General features: G+C 42.9%; 2 protein-coding genes across 2 annotated transcripts; both read right to left on the reverse strand.

Moving 5' to 3' along the window:
- Nucleotides 1-430: 430 nt before the first annotated feature.
- On the reverse strand, nucleotides 431-13,649 carry CTNNBIP1 (catenin beta interacting protein 1). Its single transcript, XM_026715828.2, has 5 exons — nucleotides 13,281-13,649; nucleotides 5,117-5,167; nucleotides 4,582-4,706; nucleotides 3,879-3,969; nucleotides 431-2,103 (listed from the first exon to the last, which is right to left on the reverse strand). The coding sequence occupies exons 3-5, from the start codon at nucleotides 4,675-4,677 to the stop codon at nucleotides 2,045-2,047; spliced, it is 246 nt and encodes an 81-aa protein (XP_026571613.1). The 5' UTR covers nucleotides 4,678-4,706; nucleotides 5,117-5,167; nucleotides 13,281-13,649; the 3' UTR covers nucleotides 431-2,044.
- Nucleotides 13,650-16,698: 3,049 nt separating this feature from the next.
- On the reverse strand, nucleotides 16,699-24,249 carry LZIC (leucine zipper and CTNNBIP1 domain containing). The gene is made up of 7 exons (XM_026715824.2): nucleotides 24,110-24,249; nucleotides 23,459-23,584; nucleotides 22,392-22,527; nucleotides 21,280-21,378; nucleotides 20,585-20,680; nucleotides 19,812-19,893; nucleotides 16,699-19,108 (listed from the first exon to the last, which is right to left on the reverse strand). Exons 2-7 carry the CDS (start codon nucleotides 23,557-23,559, stop codon nucleotides 19,050-19,052), a joined length of 573 nt encoding a protein of 190 aa, XP_026571609.2. The 5' UTR covers nucleotides 23,560-23,584; nucleotides 24,110-24,249; the 3' UTR covers nucleotides 16,699-19,049.
- Nucleotides 24,250-24,256: the final 7 nt, after the last annotated feature.

Here is a 24,256-nt window from a genome sequence, read left to right on the forward strand (position 1 = left end):
AGCCTTAAATGGGCTTTCTTGAGGACCATTCCACCCCACCCCCACCCCAAGAGGACATTTATACTGTTGGCACCGACCCTGGGTTGTTGGCACCAGTAGTTCGACATCTCATCCCTATACAACAACAGAAGGACAGCGCTGGAAAAAGGGCTGGAGGCAGAGTGAGTAGCCTTTTGAGACTGCTTCACAAATGGGCTTCGGAAGGGAACATCTACAGCAGGCTGGAGAGAAGCACAGTGCAGTTTTCACAGAATGAAGAGCAAATGATTAAAAGAGAGTATTGTTGAGGGTGGAGGGTGTGTACGTGTATGTGTGCCGAGTTTTTTTGGGGAAAGAGCACCACCGAAGGATATTAAAAAAAAAAAAATTAATGAAACAAACAAACAGCACCAGGCGATGGTGGGATTTAAGTTGGTCCCAGACACAAAACCACAGTCCAAATTGTACCTTTTATTGAAAAGGAGGGTTAGACGCAAACATTGGTTTGATCTTCTGGGGAAGGCAATTTCCTATAATGCAAGGAAGGAAAACTGGAGTCCCTGCTGTGTGGAAATTTAAGTATAACCTGAAAAAGAATGTGTCCTTTTCAAAAGCCAGCCTTCTGCATCCATATTTTTTTTAAAAAAACTAAAAGGCCCAAACCCCCAACTTTCTAAAGGAACTTAAATTTTACTGTTAAGGGTAAACTATATTTATTGTTGATTTCCCCAGTGGGTCACCAATGGGTGCCCAAGAAATTAAGCTTCATTTTCACCCCCCCCACCCCCACAAATCAATTCTCGTTTTCTCCTAGGCTAGCGTTTCTAACCTTGGCAACTTTAAAGAGGTCTGGACTTCAACTCCCAGAATTCCCCAGGCAGCAATGCTGCCTGCCTGGAAGGAAATACGTGGGTGAAGGAGCTTTTGGGATCTTAATACTCTGGTCTATAACTAATACTGTGAATTGGTTCTACCACCTAGAGCCATTGAGAGTAAATTTTGTTACCTGCCCCCCTAAAAACAAAAAAACCAACAAAAAATACACTCAGGAATTAGAGTAAAGAGCTACAGCAAAACAGGTCCAATCTGAAGAGGAGGGTTGCAGATTCTGCAACCTGTCAATGCCGGCAGAGTGTCAGCAAATCTCCTGAGCACAAATGTGGTTTCTTGATTTTTTTTTTTAAAAAAAAAAACTGGAAATTTCACCATCTCAACTCTGGGCTTTTGAGCGCTTCCTTTCAGCCTTGGAGACCCACCCTAGAAAACCAGGGACTTCCGAGGGAGCAGCAGCCACAGAGGGGCAGATTTCGCAATTGGCTGAAAGTCAGCCATTAATGCCGGCTTCTTCCGAAAGGCAAGCGAGCTTATAATAAATAGAGCCAAGGATCTGCCTCTCCCACCCTTTCCAGAAATTGCAAAGCGGTAACTAAAACACATGGGTTACCCTCTTCCCCTCTGTCCTCCCCACCCCCACATTCCAGCAAAAACAAAAAACCAAAAAAAACACTGATCTCAGCAAAACGTCTACAAGCCTCTCTAACCCAGGCCTCTTCCACTTGCCCACGACCAAGCCCCTCTCCAAAAACACACAACAAGCGTGACCTATATAAGCAGCGCTGGCGCCTGAAGGCTTGGCAAGCTGAGCATCAGCAACCAATTCATTAAAAAAAAGGGGGGAGGGAATTAAACACGAGGGGGTTGGGGTGGGGCTGTTGCATTTCCTTCTCTGAATCTGCCAATCGGTTTGCTTTTTACGGGGGGGTGGTGGAGGTAGGGGCAGGTAAGCCAATCCTAAATGCATTCCCGGAGTCATCCTGGATCGGCGACGAACCTACGGGGCCAAAATAATAGGGGAACGGAACCGACGGCTGTGAAATGCATCCAGGAGGGCTGGAGGGGAGAAGACAAAGAGCATTTCGAGCAAGGGAAGCTTATCGTGGGGACACACCGGCTTTAGGAGAGGGCAAAGGGACCGAGGGGGTGGTGCCCTTTCATCTGCCTTGACCTGCCTGGCGCTTCGTTTGCCCCTTTTCCAGTTCTATATAGCGCAAAAGAGCCACTCCAGTTACTGTCTTCGGTCTTCGGTCTCTGATCTGGAAAATGCCATCACGCCATCCTCGGCACCTGCGGCACAAGAGGGGAAAGAGGTTGGCTTCTTTCGTTGGGCGCCGACAATGAGGGTAATACATGTTCTGGATGCCCTTGGGGACAGTCTCGCAAAGCCTCAGCCAACCCCCCGGGAATTCTGGGAATTGTAGTCTTCATACACCAGACAAGCATCACACAAATCTGGGCAAAATGCGCCCTTCGCAACACCCAACAGGTCTAAGTAATTTTTAAAAGGGAATCTTTAGCCCCCATGCAATAGCCTTGGAGTAAATAAAGGCGCAGATCTCATGCTTAGTAAGAGTAAATGTACTCTCTGTGGCATCCGCCTTGAGGCAGCCCAGGCATATGGAGTTAACGTAGGCATGATAACTGCGTAACAAGCTCTCCAACAACCTCCAGGGCATTTTCTCCTTCTTTGTGGATGGAATGGCTGTGTTGTTCAGTTCTAGTCTACCTGCCCAGACTACGTTTGCATCTCATCTCTGTGCTCCCCAAGGGATCCGGCTTCTGCTAGAACCAACTTGGCTCTATTGCTATAGCAACCAGAGCTGCCAGAGCCACCAAGGTTGGTCCTGCCACTTCAGTGGAAACCATCCAGGATTCCAGCCGCCCAGGGAACGAGCCAGCACCTCTGCGTGACTCCAACCCTCCCTTTCGCTTCACAAACATACATTCAGATGTGCCCCAGGCCCTCCTAGAGAGAAGGGTAAAGCAGCGTGATTGGAACGGCTTCTTTTAAACTCCCTCTTGAACAGCCGGAGCGCTAGTGCAGGGAAGATCAAAAGAGGCTGAGAAGGCAGGAAGGCTGCCAGCTCTATGCTCGTATGGAGTATTAACACCTCAGCCCTGCTCTTTGGTACTTCTGAGCCAGGCCAAAAGAGCAATCCCAAAGCCAACAGCAATTTGGCTTTGAAAGTCAGCTTTCTACACCGGGCATCCTGAGCTTTAAGGAAGACAACACACATCGTTCAAAAACCAGGTGTGTAAATGTGGGAGCATTTTATTCTGTTTTTAAAGAGTGTGCTGCCATCTAGCGGCTAAACCTTCCATTCGGTTGCTGGATTTCAGTCTTCTGGCTTCCTTCTTTCACTGAGGAAATGCAGAATATTTATTCACCTCCCTAATGAGCATTCTGTATTGTCCATCTATGGATATAGTTGTTAGTTGGATTAAAACCATTGAGAAAGAAATGCTACTAGTCCAACATGCTTTAACAGGACAAAGTAATGCACTTCAAACACGCCCAAGCTATCCTTAGGCGAAAAGTAGTTAGTTTCATCATCATCATCTTCTTTTAATGACCCCATAATCCCTTGTGGGGTGGAGTCTGGGCAACTGAATGGAACTGAGTGTTTACTGGCCAGATGCCTTTCCTGTCGCCAGGGCGGAGTTATATTCAGCAGATGTATTCTCAGTGTGCTGAGAGAGAGAAATGTCTGCGCCTCTACCCAGGATCAAACTCACAGCCTCCTGATTGTGAGGCGAGAACTTCACCTGTAGGCCACCACACCACTCCGCAAAAAGTAGATAGTTTGAAATCCATTAAATATATCAGTAGCTACACTGTGCTTCAGTTTGGATACCCAAAGCAGTATATACAGTAAGTAATAAACATACTAATGGAGAATCCTGGTTTAACATTAAAAGGAAAAAAAAAAACATATTATGGGTGGTACAGGGAAGAGAATGTGACTGCTGTGCTTTTAGTATTTTTGTCCTTTCAAAATCAATTAAAGTGCTTCCGTGTTAAGTCATTTGTAGCAAAAAAAAAGGTATAAACTGTTACTCACCTTGGTCAATAGAGTGCTGAGGAAGTTGACTAAGCTGGCTATTCACTACTCCCACGTACGTCCGCAGGAACTCCTCTTCACTGCTGGTTAACTGGAAAAGGGCAGAACAAAAGCCAGCCCCCATTAAAAGGCCAGGCAGACTTGCCGGCAGATCAGTTACCCATCCGCTTGCTATTTAAGTTGGCGGCTTATTTATTTATGTACTTATCTTTATTTATATCCCACCTTTATATTTTTTGTAAGTAACTCAACGTGGAGAACATGCCTCTTTCCTCCTCCTCCTCTTTTCCCCACAACAACTCTTGTGAGCTGGGCTGAGAGAGATGGGTTGGTCCGAAGTCACCCAGACAGTTTTCGTGCCATCAAGTGGAACTAGAACTCCCCGCCTCCCAGTTTCTAGCTGGTGCCTTGACCGTTAGACCAATGGTGGTGGTGGTGGTGGTGGGGAATGGCACAAGTAGGCTAGGGAATGATCCTCAAGCTATTGCAAGCAAGTTATCTATAATGATTGGGATTAATACTGCTAATCCCCCAAGGTTGTGGGGATTACAGAGGGATCGTCTTGGAAATAACTTAAACGGTTCCTTTGGTGGCTTGCAATACGTAAAAATTATCTTCGAGAAACTTGGAAGGCGAACCTAGAAAACCAGAAGATAAAAATTCTGGGCTATTAATGCTAAAAATTCCTGGCATGGATACGTACGTTTGATCCCATCTTTCTAAGCATTAGCAGGACTCTCACTTTCTGCTGAATGTACATCTCCTCCGGACTCTTCCCCGGAACAGCCTCACGGTTCATTCCCCTTTTTTTCCCAGTTTTGAAGGCTTCTGAAGAGATGATGAGACAATAATATTAACTTTACTAGATTAATCCTGGGTATGGGAGAGATTCTGCAATGCCAGCTGATAACCACCATCGGTATGAAGACTTCTTCACTTCTGTCCAGGGCAGATACTTCTGCATGCCCTTCAGTTTTATCACATTCTTCTTTGTATGTGAAGAACTTTGAGCAGAAATTAGATGGTGACTGGCCAGAGACTTTCAGTAGATCCTGCAATAAGCAGGGGACCGGACTAGATAACGTTTTAAGATTCCTTCCGGCGTGACTGAAATGATTCCATAAACATAGAAATAAGGCCTCTTTTTCATTGTATTCACTCAAAACAAGCCATATATTTAGAGTTTCCAAGTTATTTGCTGCCACTTTCCCAGCTCCAAAAAGTAATGACAGACTTACCAGAATACTTGATTGTGATCTCTTAGCCTGGAAATGCCACAAACGACAACCCTGTGAGAACAAAGCAACAATTTTTAATAGACATCCCAAACTAGTTCTAAATATGTTAAATATCCCATATTTGTTCAAGCCTTGTCTGGTGAAAAAAATGCAAGTTGTTCTCTACCCCGTGTTTGAACATTAGCTCTAATTAGTTTTGTTCGTCTAGCGTTCAATTAAACGTTTCAGTTCCTGGAGGAAAACTTCTGCCATGAAAAATGGGAGGACAATTAAAAGAAGAAGAAAAAAAAACAGTTCATTTCTTGGTAATAAAAGTAGTCAAACAAGAAGAAGGGGATGCCTGCTTTAATGAAAGCTGTTTTACAGTCAGGAAAACTGTTTTGGTCAGAATAGCTTCACAAGGCTGATAAGACACATGTATGTAAACACATTGCTAAACCCACAATAATTTTAGCGACCAGCAAAATGGCATAATTTGTGCAGCCCGCATAAGGTCTTCTCAGGCCCAGGCATCCTAGGAGATTAATGCCTTCCTTCCTTCCTTGAGCAAGAGCAGTTCCTGAAGTAACAGAAAAAAAGATAATAGAACCCGCTAACTCTGTTTATATAACATGCTTCATCTCGCCACCAAACGATACGTTTTCAGGGTTCAGACAACATACAGCACTACAAATAAATCTGCAGGACTGTTGGATAGAGACTTGGCCTAATGGTCATGGCTGCAATGCAGAAATCATGGCCAGCCTTGTTGAGATCCACCAGAAATTGATGTGATGTGGAACTGCTCTAAACCTCAGATGAGGCCTGCTTTTAATGGTGCCATTTCATAGGGGGAGCTCACATACTAAAGCACTTCTCTGAAAGTACACATTTATTATTAATACCATTGCTGTGCCATCCAATCCTCCTGACTCTGGATGGTGAGCAAAAATTCACCGCACAGTTTTAATCCGTCAATTTGCATAGGCAAAATGCTTTGATACTTGTTTCCTACAAGGAGGGCAATTTTACAAGTACAGTATAGGCAGCCTGAGGCAGAGTCAGATACATCAAAATTACGGTAAAATCCTAGACAAAATTAAAAGCCCTGCATTAGGTCTCAATTTCAGAGGGTTTTCTGCCTGGCTTAGAGGTTTTTGTCCCAGTACGGATGTTGGGATTTTTCCTATGGCTAACCCAGATAATCTGGGTTTTTTAATTTATTTGTTTCAAGCGAAGTTGCAAAACGTTTAGCATTGCTCACCATAAAGCAATCCCATGGACGGGATTTAAGCAACTGGGCTTAATGCATTTTATCACACACCCCCACCCAATAAGCTGGCTACGAAGCAAAACTGCTGCTGCAAAACTACAGTAGTCCTCAATTTACAACAGTTCATTTAGAGACCGTTCAAAGTTAAAACGGCAGTGAAAAGATGATTTATGACCATTTTTCACACTTATGACAGTTACATCTGTCATAAGTTACGGTCACGTGATCAAAATTCAGATGCTTGGCAATTGGCTCATATTCATGGCAGTTTCTATGTCCCAGGGTCATGTAATCAGCTTTTGTGACCTTTTGGCAAGCAAAGTCAATGAGGAAGTCAGATTCACTGAACAACAGTGTAACTAATTTAACTGTAACGATTCACTTAACAGCTGTGGCAAGACAGGTCGTACAATGAGGCAAAATGCACTTAACAAATGTTTCACTTAGCAGCATGCATTTTGGGCTCAACTGTGGTTGTAAGTCGAGGACTGCCTGTACTGCTCCTTCTAGAAATGTCCATGGCGCCAGGAAATCAGAATTCACAGTTTCTCCCACAGACATTTTGTTTAATGGAAAGCAACAATCAGATTCAAGTGCACCCTTAAAACACAGTAAAAGTTATAAATTGTAGAAGCACACAGCTACATGAATACGTAGGCAAGCAAGCTATTACCCAGAGAACTTCATCTGTCATTACTGATAAAATAATCAAGCATTTTTTTTTGCCTTCAGCCATCCTTCCTATTGGTTTGAGCGATGGCGTATTATTGTCCTCCTTGCACATACAGCTTGACTGTGAAGGAGCTTGCTTTTTTTTTTTTTAATCCCCAAAATTTTACAAGGGAAGCTTGGGGTTTCAGTTAAAAATTGAAAAGGCACAGTTAGCTTCAACTGCCAATGAACTGTATGCCCAGGTATAGATATTTTGAGGGTAATATTGGCTGTGTGTACTGTCGAGGGTTATGGTCCTAGAAGCAACCAGCAATGTTTAAAAAGACAGCTGTACAACAGCTGATCTAATGTGCACTGCCTAAGCTAATACAAAAATCACACACACACATACACACGCAGAGTGCTGAGTTGTTTTCTCAAGGTATTACCCCAAGATTAAAGAAGATTAAACCTCCACAGGACCTTTAATAGTTACAGTATGGCTATACTTAATGAGGGCATAAGAGCTGCTGCCTTGTTTCACAAGAAAACCTTCCAATAAACACTGGGGCATTGAAATTAGAGCTCCCTTGTCTCCCCTCCTCATGTATACCCCCCCCGCCCCAATTCATTCAGTCTGATTCATGACCTTGAACCACAAGTAGACTGAGACTGAATTAATTCACATTTCTATAGGGGTGTCCATACAGTTGTTCATTTATAAGTGAACAGTAAGATCCGGACATTTTACAAGCTTGTTTCCACCATGTTTCCAAGGGCTACTTTAAATTTTAGACAAAGTATGCACAGTTCTTATTAAAAAAAAAATTCAAATAAGCAGCAGTTAACCATACTTTTAAAAATCTTTAAATCCAAAACAGGAAAGTGGTTCATTTCCTGGATATGATCCTTGCTTTTTCAGAGCTTCTTTCACGGAAGGTTTTGACAAATGGTGAGGGCGATGGTGCAATTAAATTCAAGAAACACCCCCCACCCACCCCCAAGGTAACTTTGTTGGATCAAATGGAAACCAGTTACCCATGAAGTATTGTTCTTCTTCTCTTCAGTCCTTGAATTATATGCAAACTATTCTTTATACAAACAATGTCCTACACAAGGTTTCCTCCATTGTATTCCAGGTCAACGAATTGATGTTTCTAGCCTTCTTAAGGTTAGTATTAATTCCCAATCGAGGTCAGGAAACAGGAGCTGTTAGGAATCTTGGAATGTTTGTTTAATATGCTCAAAGTATTGTAACAGAATATTGAAAGCTTTGCACAATCGAGGCCCAGAACTCAAAATACCTTTTCTACAAAAGCTCAATACTGTTGTCCTCATTTTCCGAGTCAAATCAATATTCCATCATAATTCCAGATAGGAAAAGTACAATTTCATTCCACCTTCAGTCTTAAAAGTTGAAGCTGCTGCAGGTAGATAAACCATTTAGCCGTCAAAACTGTACCAAGGTGGCATTTTAAGCAAGTCGCGTGGTATTTAAACTACTGCTGGGTTTTGTCAATAAATATTCTTGGTAATTGTATTTATGTTAGTTTATTATAAATATGCTTTCTTATTCAGGAAGCTATTTTTTTATCATACATAACAAAAATCAAATTATTTTTAACCATGAGAAAAGCTCAGGAAATATGTCAACAGTCCCTGTTATTTCAAAAGTGAAAATTCTTGTTTTTACTAAGAATTGATATGGATAATTGATAACTCCTGAATATAAGACCAGAATTAATGAGAGACAAGTTAAGGTATCTTTGCTCACCTTAATCTATACACAGGCATTATCTGAGTATGGCTCTGAGGAGTGCCTTATCTGAAAAAATTTAGTAATCTAGAAACACAAACACACACCAGATATAAAAATACCCACGTGCAAGACATTTAACTGTTAAAACTGTCAAATAATGTAACTCATGCTGATTTTGTCTACAACTGAAATAATTAAATCAATGCAGAGAAATAGGATTTCACAATGAGAAGTGAGGGGTTTAGGGCAGTGTATTATTCATATTTCTGCAGGATCCAATCTGGGTCAGTCATTGTCTCTCGAGTTTTTGGATTTGTGCTGGAGGTCATCCTCAGGGAACTTTTCTTTACAGAATGTTAGATCCTGCAGCATTATACCTGGACGCATATATTTGCCTTCAATTGTTAATATTTCTTTCTCTTACCAGCCACCTGTAATATTTATGTTTGGGTATCTTTGGAGTTGCTTTCAAAGGATATTTTAATTATGACAAGTTGGGAAGCTGCTACAAGAATGCCAAAGCAGTATAATGTTCTGCTGTCCCAAATAATATAATAATAATTGCTCATAAATATGTGACAAATTACTAATCAAGCCAAAGTCTTTAGGGGGAAAAAAACCCAGGCATTTGTTGAAAAGCGGAGTTAAGCACAAGCTCTTAAGGAAATGTTAAAAACAACTGCCAGTACTTGATGTGAATAGTCGAAGGTCAAAATTTAATAAATCCATTTTGCCTTCAAAAATTTATTTCCTGCTAACATGTTCCATCTTTCCTGAAATTGTTCAGACATTTTCCTAATTCTAAACTATTAATGCTTCACCTATAGCATCTAGTTATTCCAAACCAAGGTTCCTTACAAAATCAGCAGCAACTGCAGTATGTTGACACTATTAAACAAAACAGGAAGCACAAATCACTTCTAATTTCCCACAAGAGATTTGTTAAGCTCCGCAGTGCAAGCTCTGCATTGCTATTTAATACATGGCCAGGACGGAAATGTGTTATCCACAAGACTAAGGTGTGAGATTCTGAGTTAATCTGCAGACTGCAAGTCTGTGATTCGTTTTATAAAAACTAGGCTGCAACTATAGAAAAAAGTAACCTAACAGGGAAGGAAATGTCCTCAGCAGGATAGAGCTGATTTCCTTTCTAGATAAGGGCCAAATGTGAAGCTTCTTTGCAATAAAAGAGTTAATAAGCCCAAGGTAGCAGCCTGCAACAGAAACAATTGAACAAAATACACCAAGTACCTACTTACTATATTTACAGATTCCCTTCTGAAACTGCCTAATCAAGAGCTTATCTAAAGGCTTAATCGGTGCTCAATTACTGCAGACTCTCTTTACAAAATGATGAATTATAGTAAAAGGCAGAAGATTAATACAACTATTAAGCTTCGTGCCATAGTCTGCAATTAATCCAGATCTATCCTCAATTTATGCAGGATTAGCATACATGCCATTAAACACTTATCACACTGATTTACTGAGATGTGTCTATCTGCCAGCCGAATTGTGCAAAGTATTTGAGCAGAGATGGCCACGTGCATACTACGGGTAACCCTTATAAACAGGGTTTATAAACAGTCTAATTGCTAAAATACTATTATACATCAATAATTCCAATGTTAGGATTCTTAAAGGCTATCTTATCAAAATATATTAATTTTTCAATATTCAAGTGAGATATGACCCTGTATTTTTAAAGCTTCTAACTGACAAGGAGCTTAACTGCCTTGCACATTTCAGAAAAATATCTCTATGAAGAGAAATCGCCCATTTCTTTTGCCATCCACTACTGCAAAGGATGATGAATTAATTAAGCCTATGCTTTATGTGACCAAATGTCTTATAAAACATTATATAAGAATTCTAGCCACCAACTGAATTTTTAAAAAATGCTTTCAAAAATGTTATAGAAACACAACTAAATTTGGCATACAACTCGACAGTGAATGCGTTACAGGTAGTCTTTGACTTACAACCACTATTGAGCCCAACATTTAGGTTGAGAAATGAGACATTTGTTAAGTGAGTTTTGTCCTATTTTACCAGCTTTCTTGCCACTGTTGTTAAGTGAATCACTGCAGTGGATAAGTTAGTAACCTGGTTGTTAAGTGAATCTCGCTCCCCCATTGACTTTTATTTATTTATTTTTGTCAAACAATTATTAGATAACAGGTATAAGTATAAACATGGTTATAAATACATGAAATAGATACGAATAAGAAACCATAGGACAGGGACGGTAGGCACCTTTTGGTGCGCTTATGCACGCCCCCTACAGGCCTCTTAGGAAAGGGGTGAGGTCAATAGTAGACAGTCTTTGCTTGTCATAAGATCTCAAAAGGGGATTGCGTGGTCTTGGGACCCAGGAGCAGTCATAAATAAGAGTCAGTTGCTCAGCATCTGAATTTTGATCACATGATCGCGGAGATGCTGGAAAAGTCGTAACTGTGAAAAACGGTCATAAGTCACATTTTTCAATGCTGTTGTAACTTTGAACAGCCACTAAACGAATTGTTGTAAGTCAAGGAGTATCTGTACTCTGGTTACATGACTTAAGTTTCCATGGCTTTTACTGTGCTCCACAATGAAGACTTATTTTTCCACTGAAGACTTATTTCAATCCATTAAAAAAAATAGGACCACACTTTTCTTACAACGTATCGAACAGTCACAAGCAGACAGGGCAGGAGTGAGTGAGTGAGGATTCCTTCCGAGTTCTACATTCTGTACTTAAAAGCACAAACTTCAGGTAATTTAAACGTACCTCTGAAAACACAGCCAAGTGACAACATGCACTAAGCTAAAACCTAGAACACTCAGGATGGGAGCGGCAGATACTGTAATCAGCTCAGGCTATTGTTCTTCCAGTTTAGAACTGTTTTGACAGGCAGAAACTCTTAAGGATCTTGGCTAGGAAGGCATCTGGCACCTCCACTCTAGCATCCGATTTTTTTTTCCCACTTAAACATGACTAGAATTGAAGCTGGAATCTTTTACGTGCAAAGCACAAACTCTTAAAACTGAGCTACTGGCTTTGTCCGAAAGAGAATACTGTATCCAAGGACCCCAGAGCTGTTTCCTATCACAGACTGGAACCCCTTTTCTCTGCCATATAACTAAGCTTCCTGCCCTAAACTTGGCTGAGCGAGAATCTGTGTCTGGGTATAAACTCTCAAGGCCATGTCAATTTTCCAGCTGGTGTATAAATATATGAGGGTGATCAATTTTGAGAACTTGGTTAGGATGACGGGGTGTGGAAGCAGGCAAGGGCACCCAGGGTGGCGGCTGCAACTCCGCTGCCAAAGTTGAGAACTCAAGAACAGATAAACCACCACTGTAAAAACCGCACACAAGCCTCCTCTAAGAATTGTAAAAATTGTGTTGTATTTCAAGCTAGACAGCAGTCCATAAAGTTAACATCACTGCCCAGAGGATCATGGGTTGCCCTCTCCCCTCTTTGGAAGAGCTTCATAGCTCCCGCTGCCTAAGAGAGTTCAAAACATCCTTAAAGATCCATCTCATCCTGGGCACCCCCCCTTTTTTTTTTGAACTATTACCATCTGGCAGACAGTACAGGACAATTAAAAACAAGGGTAAATAGGCTGAAAAACAGCTTCTATCCCAGAGCAGTAAAATATATTGAATTCTACTGTATAGAATTCAGAGCGAGGAAGTAGGGAGATACACCAGGTGGGACCTAGAAGAAGGGCCTTCTCCGTGGTGGCTCCCTCTCTCTGGAAGATCATTCCCCCAGATATTAGAACAACCCCCCCACTTTAACACTCTTCCAGAAGGCACTGAAGACCTGGTTCTGCCAGCGGGCCTGGGGAACCCATGAAATGGCTTGTGCGATCTGCTGTCATCGGGGCGGGAGTGGGTGGCAGTTGGGTGGTGGTGGTGGTGGTTTTGTTAGATTGCACTTTATCAATTTATTTGATTCGTTTTTATTGTGGTTTTATATTCCGTAAGCCGCCTTGAGTCGCCGAGGGCGAATGGGCGGCCAATATAAATTCAATCCATAATGCAATATGATACATGCGGTATCGGGGGGAGGTTTTCAATTCTATGGCACAGAATGCGAAGGATGCGCATTCGTGTCTTATTTTTGTAGAGTTCGAAGGTGCCCTGAAGATGGCATTTCATTTCATTGTTACGAGGAGGTGCAATGACAATAAAATAAACTAACTATTAAGCGGTGGATTGAAGCAACTTTGGGTGGGGGGGGAAGGGAAGGGAAGGAGAGGCTGGCACACACACACACACACACACACACACACACACACACAACACACACCCTCTCTCCCGGAAACCAGAAGCAAGAGTGACTCCATGTTGGAAAGAGACAAAACACACACGGGGGGGGCGGGGAGGAAAGAAGAGAGAACGGCCGTTGCGGTGGGGGGAGACGGCACCCTCGCGGGCGCGCATGCGCAGGCGCCGCCGCCAGCGCGCACCGCCTTTTGTAGGGCGGGGTGAGGCCGAAAGGCGCTTACCTGAGGCGGTGGGTTTCTGCCTTTTTTTTTTTTTGAAGAGGAAGGGGGTGTCTTTGATGAGGAGGGGGCGAGCTTCCCCCTCTCCGTTGGCGTCTCCGGGAGCGGCGAAGAAGCCAGGCAGGGTTCCGTGAGGTGAGACGCCCGGTTGCGCCGGAGAGCGGCTCGTGTGCGAGCGAGCGAGCGAGCGCCTGCCTCTTCTGCTCCTTCTGCTGCGCCTCTTCCTCCTCCCTCTGCCGTCGTGACTCAGAGCGGCGGCGACCGAGGGAGGGAACGGAGGAGGAGGCGCCTGGACGACTCCAGGAGGAAGGGAGGGAGCCGCCGCCGCCGCTCCAAACGCGGCCAGCCGCTTCGCCTTCGGGCGGCAACATCGCGACAGCAGCGCGCCTGAGGTAAAAGGGGCGGGGCTTCGAGGCCATGGGAAAAGTGCGAGGGTGGGCGGGCCGGAGGAAAGAGGGCGGGGCCGGTTGTGGGGGGGAAGAAGGAAACAAACGACGTCCCTCGCGCCGCGTGAGGGGGGCGGGGCTTCGAAGCGGCGGAATGAATGGAAGGGCGGGGCTTGTGGGGGGGTCCCGCCCTCGTGGGAAATAACTGCTTATCTGATGGCTGCCCATTCTTAGAGACCTGCATGCAAGAAGAGTGGTGTTGCCCAACTTTTTAAGTGTGGACTTCAACTCCCAGAATTCCCTCAACCAGCCGTGAAATTAACACAGTGGGGAGGGATCTTGTAGGTCATCTAGTCCAACCCCAACCCCCTCCCCAAATCATGCCAACTGGGCAATTCTGGGAGTTGAAGTCCACACTTTAAAAAGTTCCCACGGTTGGAAAACTGTGGAATAGACAAGATATTCTCCAGGAGGATCTGGTCCTTAGGAAATCTGATCTTCTGCCTCTTCTGGCGGTGCCCCCCCCCCATCGCCACTGGTTAGAATATACAATATAGAACAAGGGTCTTCAAACTTGGCAATTTTTAAGACTTGTGGACTTCGACTCCCAGAATTCCTTGAGCTAACATGGACAGGAGGAGGAATTCTGGGAGTTGAAGTCCACAAGTATTAAAGCTGTCAAGTTTGAAGACCCCTGATATAGAATAACAGAGTTGGAAGGGACCTTGGAGGTCTTCTAGTCTGACTCCTTGGTCAGGCAGGAAACCCTATCCCATTTCAGACAAATGGTTATCCAACATCTTTTTCAAAACTTCCAGTATTGGAGTATTCACAATTTCTGGAGGCAAGTTGTTCCACTGATTAATTGTTCTGTCAGGAAATGTCTCCTTAGTTCGAGATTGATTCCCTATGACTATTAGTGTTGTACCTAATGATTCTTGACTTTTGACGAATGTATCATTTATGTATACTGAGAGCATTTGCACCAAGACAAATTCCTTTTGTGTCCAATCGCTCTTGGCTAATAAAGAATTCTATTCTATTCTATTCTATTCTACATTTTGTTCTATTCTGTTCTGTTCTATTCTATTTTCTTTTCTATTCTATTCCATTCCGCTCTATTCTATTCCTGTTCTATTCTATTTTATTCTATTCCATTCTTCATTCTTCTCTTTGCTTCGCTTCTCTTTTCTTTCCTTCCACGTTTCTCAGCATTATAGCATTCCCCTGAAATTATTTTCTAGGAATAATTTTTGATATGGTGTGTGTGTGTGTGGGGAAGACAAATGTAAATGAATAGTAAATAAGTGTATGTAAGCATTTACTCTTGAGTCATACAAGAAAAGCAGGGAGTTGGACTAGAAGACCTCCAAGGTCCCTTTCAACTCTGTTATTCTGTTAAATCTCAATTTTAATCCCCAATATGCACAAATGAAGTTAGTAAATAGTCCTAACTGGAAAGTCAGTTTAGTGTAGACCGCCCTTCTCAACTTTGGAGTCTTCTAGAAGGGTTAACAGTAGAAACTCTCATCAATCCTACCCAACATGACATGATGAGAATATCTGTGGATCAGTTTCATTGGTAAATATATATTTATATCACACACACACGCACATTGTGTGTGTCTGTATCTGTAAGCAACTGGTTTATAAATTACACATAACATTACAATAAGTCTGCAATCCACTGAAATGGGCATAAATTATCTCCCCACTTTTGAAGGACTGGTCTATTATAGCAGCATAGAATTTATTTCAAGCTTTCGGGTTCCATGTAATAGGTACGTAAACTTCAGACCCACATAATTTTAAATCTTTCTTAGAATAAGTTTCTCTCCAAGTCAAATAAACCACCTTTCACGTGCTATAATTGGCCGACAGCAGGGAATAAGGTGATGGCGGGAATCCATGACAATCTTACCATGCTTAGAGATTGACCTGTTTTGAGGTTGTTCCGATGAAATCCATAAAAATGTCAGATAGAAAAACTGGGGGGACCTGACCTGCAAGGGGCATATTTGCCATGTTACCTAAAGTCTCCCCCCCGTTTTTGGTTGAACATTTCATCCAATTCTTTATCCGAGGCTCACCAAGAGGCAAGCTTGCTTAGTTGCCTTGCTCCTTCCCTCTCCTTCCTGTTGAATCGCAAATCCTGCCCGTCCCAGAAGGGAACATTCTGCACTTCCCAAGTTGTGTTTTAGCACTTAAAAAGGACATCAAAGCCCAAAGACTCAGGAATTGACAACCTGTGCCAGCTTCCGAAGACCTTAAGATGAAAGCCCTTAAAAAGAGCAAAAGCAGAACAGCAGACAGGAACTGGAAGGATGCATCGATGCTGCGATCTGAGACCGCCGTGAGCACGTACACAGGGAACAGCAGGCAGTAATGACAATTAATTATTTAAGAAGCGCTGAAGGCTTTCGTGCAGGCTGCGAGGAAAAAAGGGGGCTTGGAAGCATCACTCTGGGGTCCCTTCGGTTGGAGGCTCATTAATTAGCATGCTGTGTGAAGGAAAGAGGAGTCTGCCGCTATTTCATGTTCATCTGAGGGGGAAGATCTGCAATTAAGGCGTCTGTTTGCCTTTTATAACTGACCAAGAGGCCCTTTGAAGGTGGCTAGAGGCTTCAGACACTGTTTCAAAAGATGCCATATGGCCTGCCTTGTCCCTGTTTGGCTGATTATGTAATTGCTGAAGGAGAGGACTCCGCTCGCCTTTAGAAAGCTCTCAACAACAAAAAACAGGCATCAAACGGATGGCAGAGTCGAAAGGTTCATATTTAAAACAAAGCGAGGTTCAAAATCGAGGCGCGAATTCCGAAGCCCAACAAGTTGCTTCCATCCTTTCCAAGCCCACAGAAACGTCAAACTGCATCCTTCTACATGGTTCACTTTCAGGGGATGTGTGTACAACTCTTAACATTAGACAATGCATAAGATCCACCGCTCAGGTAATTGGCTTTGGATAAACCCTTAAAAAAAAACCTATTATTTGGGGAAAACTTTAAGGCAAATTGTTATGAAGCTAGAAAATCAAATGGATGCCTCTTTGATTTATTAAAAAAATCTTATTTAAAAGGTACGGCATTCTAACGTTTAAGATTAAGATTAAGATAATCTCACCATGTCAAACTTTCTTATTTTACATGTTACTATATCATTAAGTATTATACGTAAATACTGAAAAAAATAAAGAAAAGAGGCTTGCAAAGGAAAGCAAATAAACCACTTAAGAGCTAGGAAATTCACAGATAAGGGCTGAATTTTCTGGAAAATGACCAGCTTATAGCAAAGAAGCATTTCATTAAGGAAAGGAGGGAAAACTGAATAGTAGAACAAAGGACGTAACATTCACAAAATACAGTTCCTTCTAACCAGTTTTTAGGCATGGAAATTGCCTGAATATTCAGAAATCCAGAAAGAGGTGGGGTTCCTATTTTTCCTAGACTGTCACACTAGCATACAACTCCTTCAATAGTAACACATCTAAGTAGACAAATATTTTTAACTGTTTCCAGACGTTACATAATTCAGATTCTTACAGAGAATATTTTAAAAGTGACTAGAATGCTGAATGCCCACTTTAAGAGGCTGTATGTATAACCATTTTAAGCAAAAATTTCAACTGCTGAAGCTAAAAATGAAATAAACTCTACTATTATCTTCCCACAAAATACAATCCAATTCGAATGCCTTGTTTGAAAGCCTTTCAGGTGTTCCTGAAGGACGGGAGGGAGGGAGAAATATAAACGGACCGTGAAAGTAAAATACATTTCTCAGAGATGGTTTATTAAAGAGAGATGAGCCATGTGCAAAAAGGAAGGGAGTACATGCAGAGAGCCAAGCATAACCAAAGAAGCCAGTTCAGAAGGAGCCACCTGTTTAAAGCTGGTGTGACAGTCAGGCGCGCTCAAGGCACAACTGCACAAAGCAAAGCTTGCTTCTGCAAGGATCAGACAAACTCTAACCATCGATAACGAGGTTGCTACAAACAGTTGGTCTGCCTAGGCCACTATTCAGCCATCACAACAGGAACAGTCTTACTATAGAAAGGGATGGGCTGAATGTTTCCCTGGCACTCTAGGAGCCTTACTTTTCCCTTTTTAACACATATTAAAGCTTGGTTCAATTACTTTGTTGACTAAGCCCCAAGTGACGGGGCTTGCACAACCTGCTAAGCAAAACACCGCCAACTATAGCAAGACTTAGTGCAACATGGGAACTGGGTTTCCCTTCGGGGGGGGGGATGTTTTGGGGCCCAGGCGCCTTCCTCCAAAATAGTTAAAGCAAGCAAATACAATCACCCCCTTTGTTCCTATTTTAATTAGAGGTTTTCTCAACTGGCTACTCCGCAGGTTTAGTTGGAACGGGCTGAAACTAGTTGATAAGATGCAATAATAGCAACACATTTGTTTCTGAGTGGGCTACTTGGAGCAGAAGACATATTTAGTTGATGATATTGACTTGTTTTCCAAGGTTCATAATGTTGCACGATTCAAGCTAAAATCTTCATACCAAAACAGCAGTTTGAGAGGTCTAAAAGAGGCAGGGCACAGAAATCTCTGTTCAGGAAACGGCACAGCCCCCACTCGTACGGGGAGGGCCCCCTACAGCCCCTTTATTTCTAGTTAAGACACCGTTTCATGCTGCCCTTCGAATGTATAGGAAGAACAATCGCTTATAGTTGTAACACTACAAGCTACACAAGGGAAGCCAAAAGGCCCCACGTCTTTCAGTTGCTTCCCACTGTGCTCCCTGTCATTCCAATGCACAAAGTTAAACTGGCCCAGAAAATTCCTTACAGGGGGTGCTATTGTTCGCCCCTAGCGTTCTTTGCTGTACAGCCGTACCCAGTGACATCAAACAGGCTAGAGAAGAATAGGCAGTCGGCTTGTAGGCAATCTAGGATTTTAGAGAGGCACGATTCCCACCAAGGGCTGCTGCCTGCATTCCATAACCCCTACTCCCCATTTTTTTTTAAAATAAATATGACCAGTTTTCTGCAAGCAGTTCAATATAGGCAGCTATAGAGATTGAAAGGCTGCTCAAGAGAGAGGCTTTGTCTCATTGTGTGCAACAACTTTACTGGTCAGAGTGCGTCTGACGGACACAGAAGGCGAGGGAGCCAGCCTCTCAGACCTACACAAAAGCTGACAACAACAGCAAATTAGGACGTTAATGTTTTTGGTGGATTTTTTTTGTTAGAAAGTACCTCTGTGTTTCAGCTGCAAGATGCATGTTGCTGACTTTGAGAAGGCTGTGGCCTGTTTGTTTTAGATTAACTCATTAGAATAACAAATATTACAAAAGGTTTGTAAGAAACACACAAATACGTGATTAAAAAAAAAAGAGTCCAATGCATCTACTCTTGAAAAAAAAAGAAGAGTCTTCATTGTTTTGATTTTTCTACCTCAAAGCTTGCCAGGGCGAAGACTTTATCCCCAGATCCTGTCGTCAAAGGAAAACAAGCAAACAAATTAAAACTCTTAGTGTCCCTTCTTTAACAGCAATCTGAAATAGGATGTACAAAAGTCCCTTTCTGTTCTATTTTGACCATAAAGTACACTTTTAAAACACCAATTAAGTTTTATCAGGTTCCCCTGACTGAATAATTTTCCTGAAGTCTAATCAGGTTCAACTGGCATGGCTGTTGGGTCAGAGGAGGATGTGAACTCTAAGGGATAATAGCTAAGGGGATCATGGTTTGCATGGTGATTAAGATCAGACATAGGATTGACCCTGTGAGTCTCTATTTTTTGTGGTAATACAGGACCCCTGTCAAAAGCAGACAGTGGCTGGAATCTAAGAGTTCGTAAGCGTGAAAAACATCTATAAGTCACTTTTTTCAGTGCTGTTGCTAACTTGGAATGGTCACTAAATGAATGGTTGTAAGTTGAGGATACCTGTAGATGTTTCTTACCCATTTCTATTTTGTATTTTCTGTTGGGTGTATAAGTGGCACCTTCTTGCTTGCTGACCTGAATTATGTGAGAGAAACACAGCCAGAAACTAAACCTCATTTAAACGCTCTTAACTGACGTTTGGAGTGAGAAATGGCTGTTTCCTCTCGCAGGGTGTGGGACTGGCACTCCTGAGCCCTAAAAGAGTGGCAGGTAGAAAATGAGCTAAAAAGATTTTTTTTTTTTTTTACCAAGATCAGTCGAGACCTTCTCAAACTGGCTGAGAGCAGTTCCTGCGTTCGTTGAAAGGAAAATTTCATCACTGGGGGTCAGCTGAAAATAAGGAAAAAGAGAACACGGTTGACTGTATAACATTTATATGGTATCTTTGTGGTCGGTTGAGTCATCTGTCGTTTAATGGATTCAGCAGATGGAAAAAAGAACCTTTTACACTGTTAATGATGTCACCAAAGGCTATAAATCAGGGTGTCCAACCTTGGCAACTTTAAAACCTACATGGACCATGTAGGTTGGGGAATTCTGGGAATTGAAGTCCACTGATCTTAAAGTTGCCAAGGTTGGACACCTCCGATTTAAATGATATGAAGAGAGAAACTTCAACTCTGTGCCTTCATGCAGGAAATAAGGAAGAACAGGAAACTGTCATATTAAAAAAGTAATATAACCGGATGTTGTACTATATAATACACATGAATACAGTTAGTTAATCTTACTGTCTAGGGCACAACTTCCCTTTCAAGATAAAGTAGACCATAAAGTTTCATAAAGCAGAATGTCCAAGCATAATCAACTGTTCAAAGCTACATTAAAATCTTCTTAACTCTGCTCTGTTCAATTCAAGTACTGAGATCAGACGAAGCAAGAAAAGTCCCGTTTTAATTGAGTCCACCAAAATCAAGTCCTATCTGGAATTCCAGGGATGGTGGTGTCAGGTTAAGGAAGACTGGTCAGAGAGGAAAAGTGCGCTAGGATAAAGTACGCAAGAGGTGCCATCCTGAAGTACCTTTTCTCCCAGCTTCCGGAGAGCCGTGAGGATTTCCACCTTCTGCTGAGTGTAGACGTCTCGTCCCAGTTTCCCCACTATCAGGTCTCTGTCCATCTAAGCAGGAAAGGAGAAGTCATATCAGCTTCCAATTACATACGTGACATTTGAGGATAAAGTTGGCCTGCACCTGTGCCTGGGAATCAGTTATACACAAGAGGGCTGGGGAAGCTCGCCTAAGCATTTTTCACTTTGCACCAACGTGGCTCTTGGCTTCCAGAATGACACCATTCTCTGAGCAAGAAGACAAAAAGATTGCCAATCCTTCTTCCTGGGTGCGGACAGCAAAACCGCTTGTGAATATGTTCAAGCTAACACGAATCAGGCAAGGCTCTGTGTATCAGTGCAAGATTTAAGCAACTTGCATAAATTGTACAAAAAAACAACAACAACCTTTCAATATTTTTTAATCATGCAGGTTTCCCTGACTAGATCAATGTATTAAAAAATAAGATTAAAAAAAAAAGAATGGGAAATAAAATGGAACGTGTCAGCTGGGAGCCTGATTCTCGAAGTGAAATAATTTTGCATTGGGATCAGTCTTGCCAAAAAAATATTTTTATTTTTTTCAGAAGGCAAGTGGTAACACACTCAATGTCCTTGACTTATTAAAGAACAGCATTTGTTTGAAAAAAAAAAAAAGGAAACATCCTCACCTCAGCCAATCTTGTCCTCAACTGCCCAGGCTGTTTTTTGGCAAACATCCTGATGACTTCCGGAGTTTTAAAAGCCTGGCTGATGGCTGCTTGTATAGCCTAAAACAAATAAAATGTAAATAACTTGTAGCCAAGATCAATAGACAAGGTTACTTCTTGTCACATGGATATAAATATTATCATGAGTTAGTTCTATGACTAGCAAGGGGCACTTATTGTCTAAGAAGTTCCTTTGCTATCCGCACATGGCATGCTTCCTGTTCATTAGTCACTTAAAAATCAGCCAACTTTTGAAATTTTAAATATTTGAAACATTAATTTATAAAACCAGAGCACCTGTTAACCGCAGTTAAGAGCAACAGTTGGACTGCAACAAGTTAACATGCCTTCCGTAGTCATTATTATTTTATAACTAATATTATTGCACATATTAGTTCTTTAATCTTGCTATACTGGACTTGTCAATTCTCTAACTACATTAGAGGTAGTTCTCAACTGATGACCACAATTAAGCCCAAAATGTCTGTTGTTAAGCGAGACATTTTGTTAAGTGTTAATTTGTTTTACCTCGTTTTTTACAACTTTTCTTGCCCCAGCGAATCCCTGCAATCGATCAATTAGTAGGCCTTTGTTAAGCAAACCTGGCTCCCCCATGGGCTTTGCTTGTGAAAAGGTCACAAAAGGGGAATCACATGACCTTGGGACACAGCAATAGTCACAAGTATGAATCAAGTGGCAAGCATCTGAATTTTGATCACGTGACCATGGGGATGCTGTGAAGGTCGTAACTCTGAAAAACAGTCTTAAGTCACGTTTTTCAGTGCCGTTGTAGCTTTGAACGGTCGCTAATTGAACTGTTGTAAGCCCATCAGTACTACTGTCTCTCATTTGTACCGTCCATCCCCTGCAAGATAAAGAAACGTTGCAAATTCCCTGACTCTGCAAAGCTGCTCTAAAGGGACAAGGCTCAGCCAGGTGACTTTCTGCAGGTGACAGTGTCCCAGGCTGCAGGGCAAGTGGCTGTAAATTCCCATCCCTCCGTTGCTTCGAACAAAAGGAAAGGTGGCGCCCCTTGCGGGAGATACTTGACATACAATCCCCCAAACACTCACCAGTTGCATCCCACCAAGCTCATCTACCAAGGTCATATTGCCAGAGATAATCTTTTTCAAGGAATCGTTGAACTCGCTCAGCTGCTCAAGGGTTTCCTTCTTGGTTTCTTCATACTCACTGACATCCAGTTCGTCTCTGCAAGGGACCCAATCACAGTGTGACTTTAGCTGCCCAAGGCAGTCCTCGACATACGACCACAATTGAGCCCCAAGTTTCTGTTGCTAAGTGAGACATTCGTTAAGTGAATTCTGCCCCATTTTACACTCTTTCTCACCACAGTTGTTAAGCCAATCACTGCAGAGCTTCAGTTAGTGACACGGTTAAGGGAATTTGGTTCCCATTGACTTTGCTTGTCAAAAGGCGATCACATGACCCCAGGACAGGTCGTAAGTATGAGCCAGTTGCCAAGTGTCTGAATTTTGATCATGTGACTATGGGGATGCTAAAGGGGTCCTAAGTGTGAAAAACAGTCATAAGTCACATTTTTCACTGCCATTGTAACTTTGAACAGTCACTAAATGAACTGTTGTAAGTCGAGGACTACCTGTATTCCCAATCTAGGGTCACTAACCTACCTGTAGGAGGAATGGGTAAACTGAAGCAGCAGGGCTACACACAGCAACAAATGGCTTCTTTGGAGCCCCGGAGAATATTTAGCTATGCTTATCGCAAATGGCAATTTTAAGCCGAGACACACAAAACTGCGATATACTCTTTTAAAAAAAAGCATTAAAAAGAATCCAAGTGTATATACACACCACTGAATCTCCTTTCCCCCAAATCCTGGCTCTCAGCTTGTTGAAAATGACTGTGGTAAATAAATATTTGGTGCCACTGGCTGGGGGACTCTGCAAAACGACTTCTTCCATGTTCCCTTGGGTTTTATGGAGAAGGTACCTGGTTGCACGTGATGCTTTGGGAGAAGCATGACAGAAGCAGGAGAGCAGTCCTTTTTGCTGAATAGCCCCATGGCTCAGCTGATAAAACCCTGGCCTTTGCCCCATTCCCTCTCATGTTTCATCCAAGGATCCTTCACAGATAAGTCATGTCCCCCCCACCCCATTACCTGCACTCCTCCAGATCCTGCAGCTGTTGCATCAGCCTGTCCAGCTGCTCTTCCAAGTTCTGCTTCAACTTGCTGGTCTCAATGGTTCCCCTCGAAGCCATTTTAAGTCATGCGCTACTCAGGCATCTGTCAGAGACAAAAGCACGATAAAAAAAATTAGAAAAATGACCGGCCCTGCCATAGCACGGATAGGTAAGAAGGAAACGGACTCCCCAATTTGAAAAACAGAAAGGGTGAGAAGGGGCTGCAGTTGAGCGTTTTATTTAAGATCAGAATTGGCCTTCGGGCTGCTCCGCAGTAAAACCAATCTCTCTCCTCTCCCTGGAAGGCATTTGGGGGGCAAGGAAAAAATGATATGGTCAGGTTTCAGGGATGCACTAACAGTTGCTCATTTTTTAAAAGATTTATTTTTAGCAATGGGGTTTGTCACGTTAGCCATTGTGCCCGAGGGGGCGGAGGCCTCCTCACCCAAGGCTCCCAGTTCCCGATTCGGCTCAGGTCCAGCGCTTTCGAAGCCCCCGCAGTCCCGCCCACCCACCCACCCCTTTTCCTATCCGACAGCCCACTCCCCTTCCTATGAAGCCCCACTCCCACTCCCACATGGCCACGACCTGTTCCCCCCCCCGTCCACGCAGGGCCTCCCCCTCTTACCCACGCAGAAGACTCCTGCCTCTCCAGCCTCCCCGGGTGGATGAGAAGGCGAACCCCGCCCACTCCCTCAATCAAATCTCCCTCTCTCTCCTTTGGGCAGAGGGGAGAGGGGGAAAGCGTAGCCGGGAGGACCGTCCCCCCCCACTT

Source organism: Pseudonaja textilis, chromosome 18, assembly GCF_049901715.1.
Source record: "Pseudonaja textilis isolate UNSWEBS1 chromosome 18, rPseTex1.2, whole genome shotgun sequence".
Classification (NCBI taxonomy): Eukaryota; Metazoa; Chordata; class Lepidosauria; order Squamata; family Elapidae; genus Pseudonaja; species Pseudonaja textilis.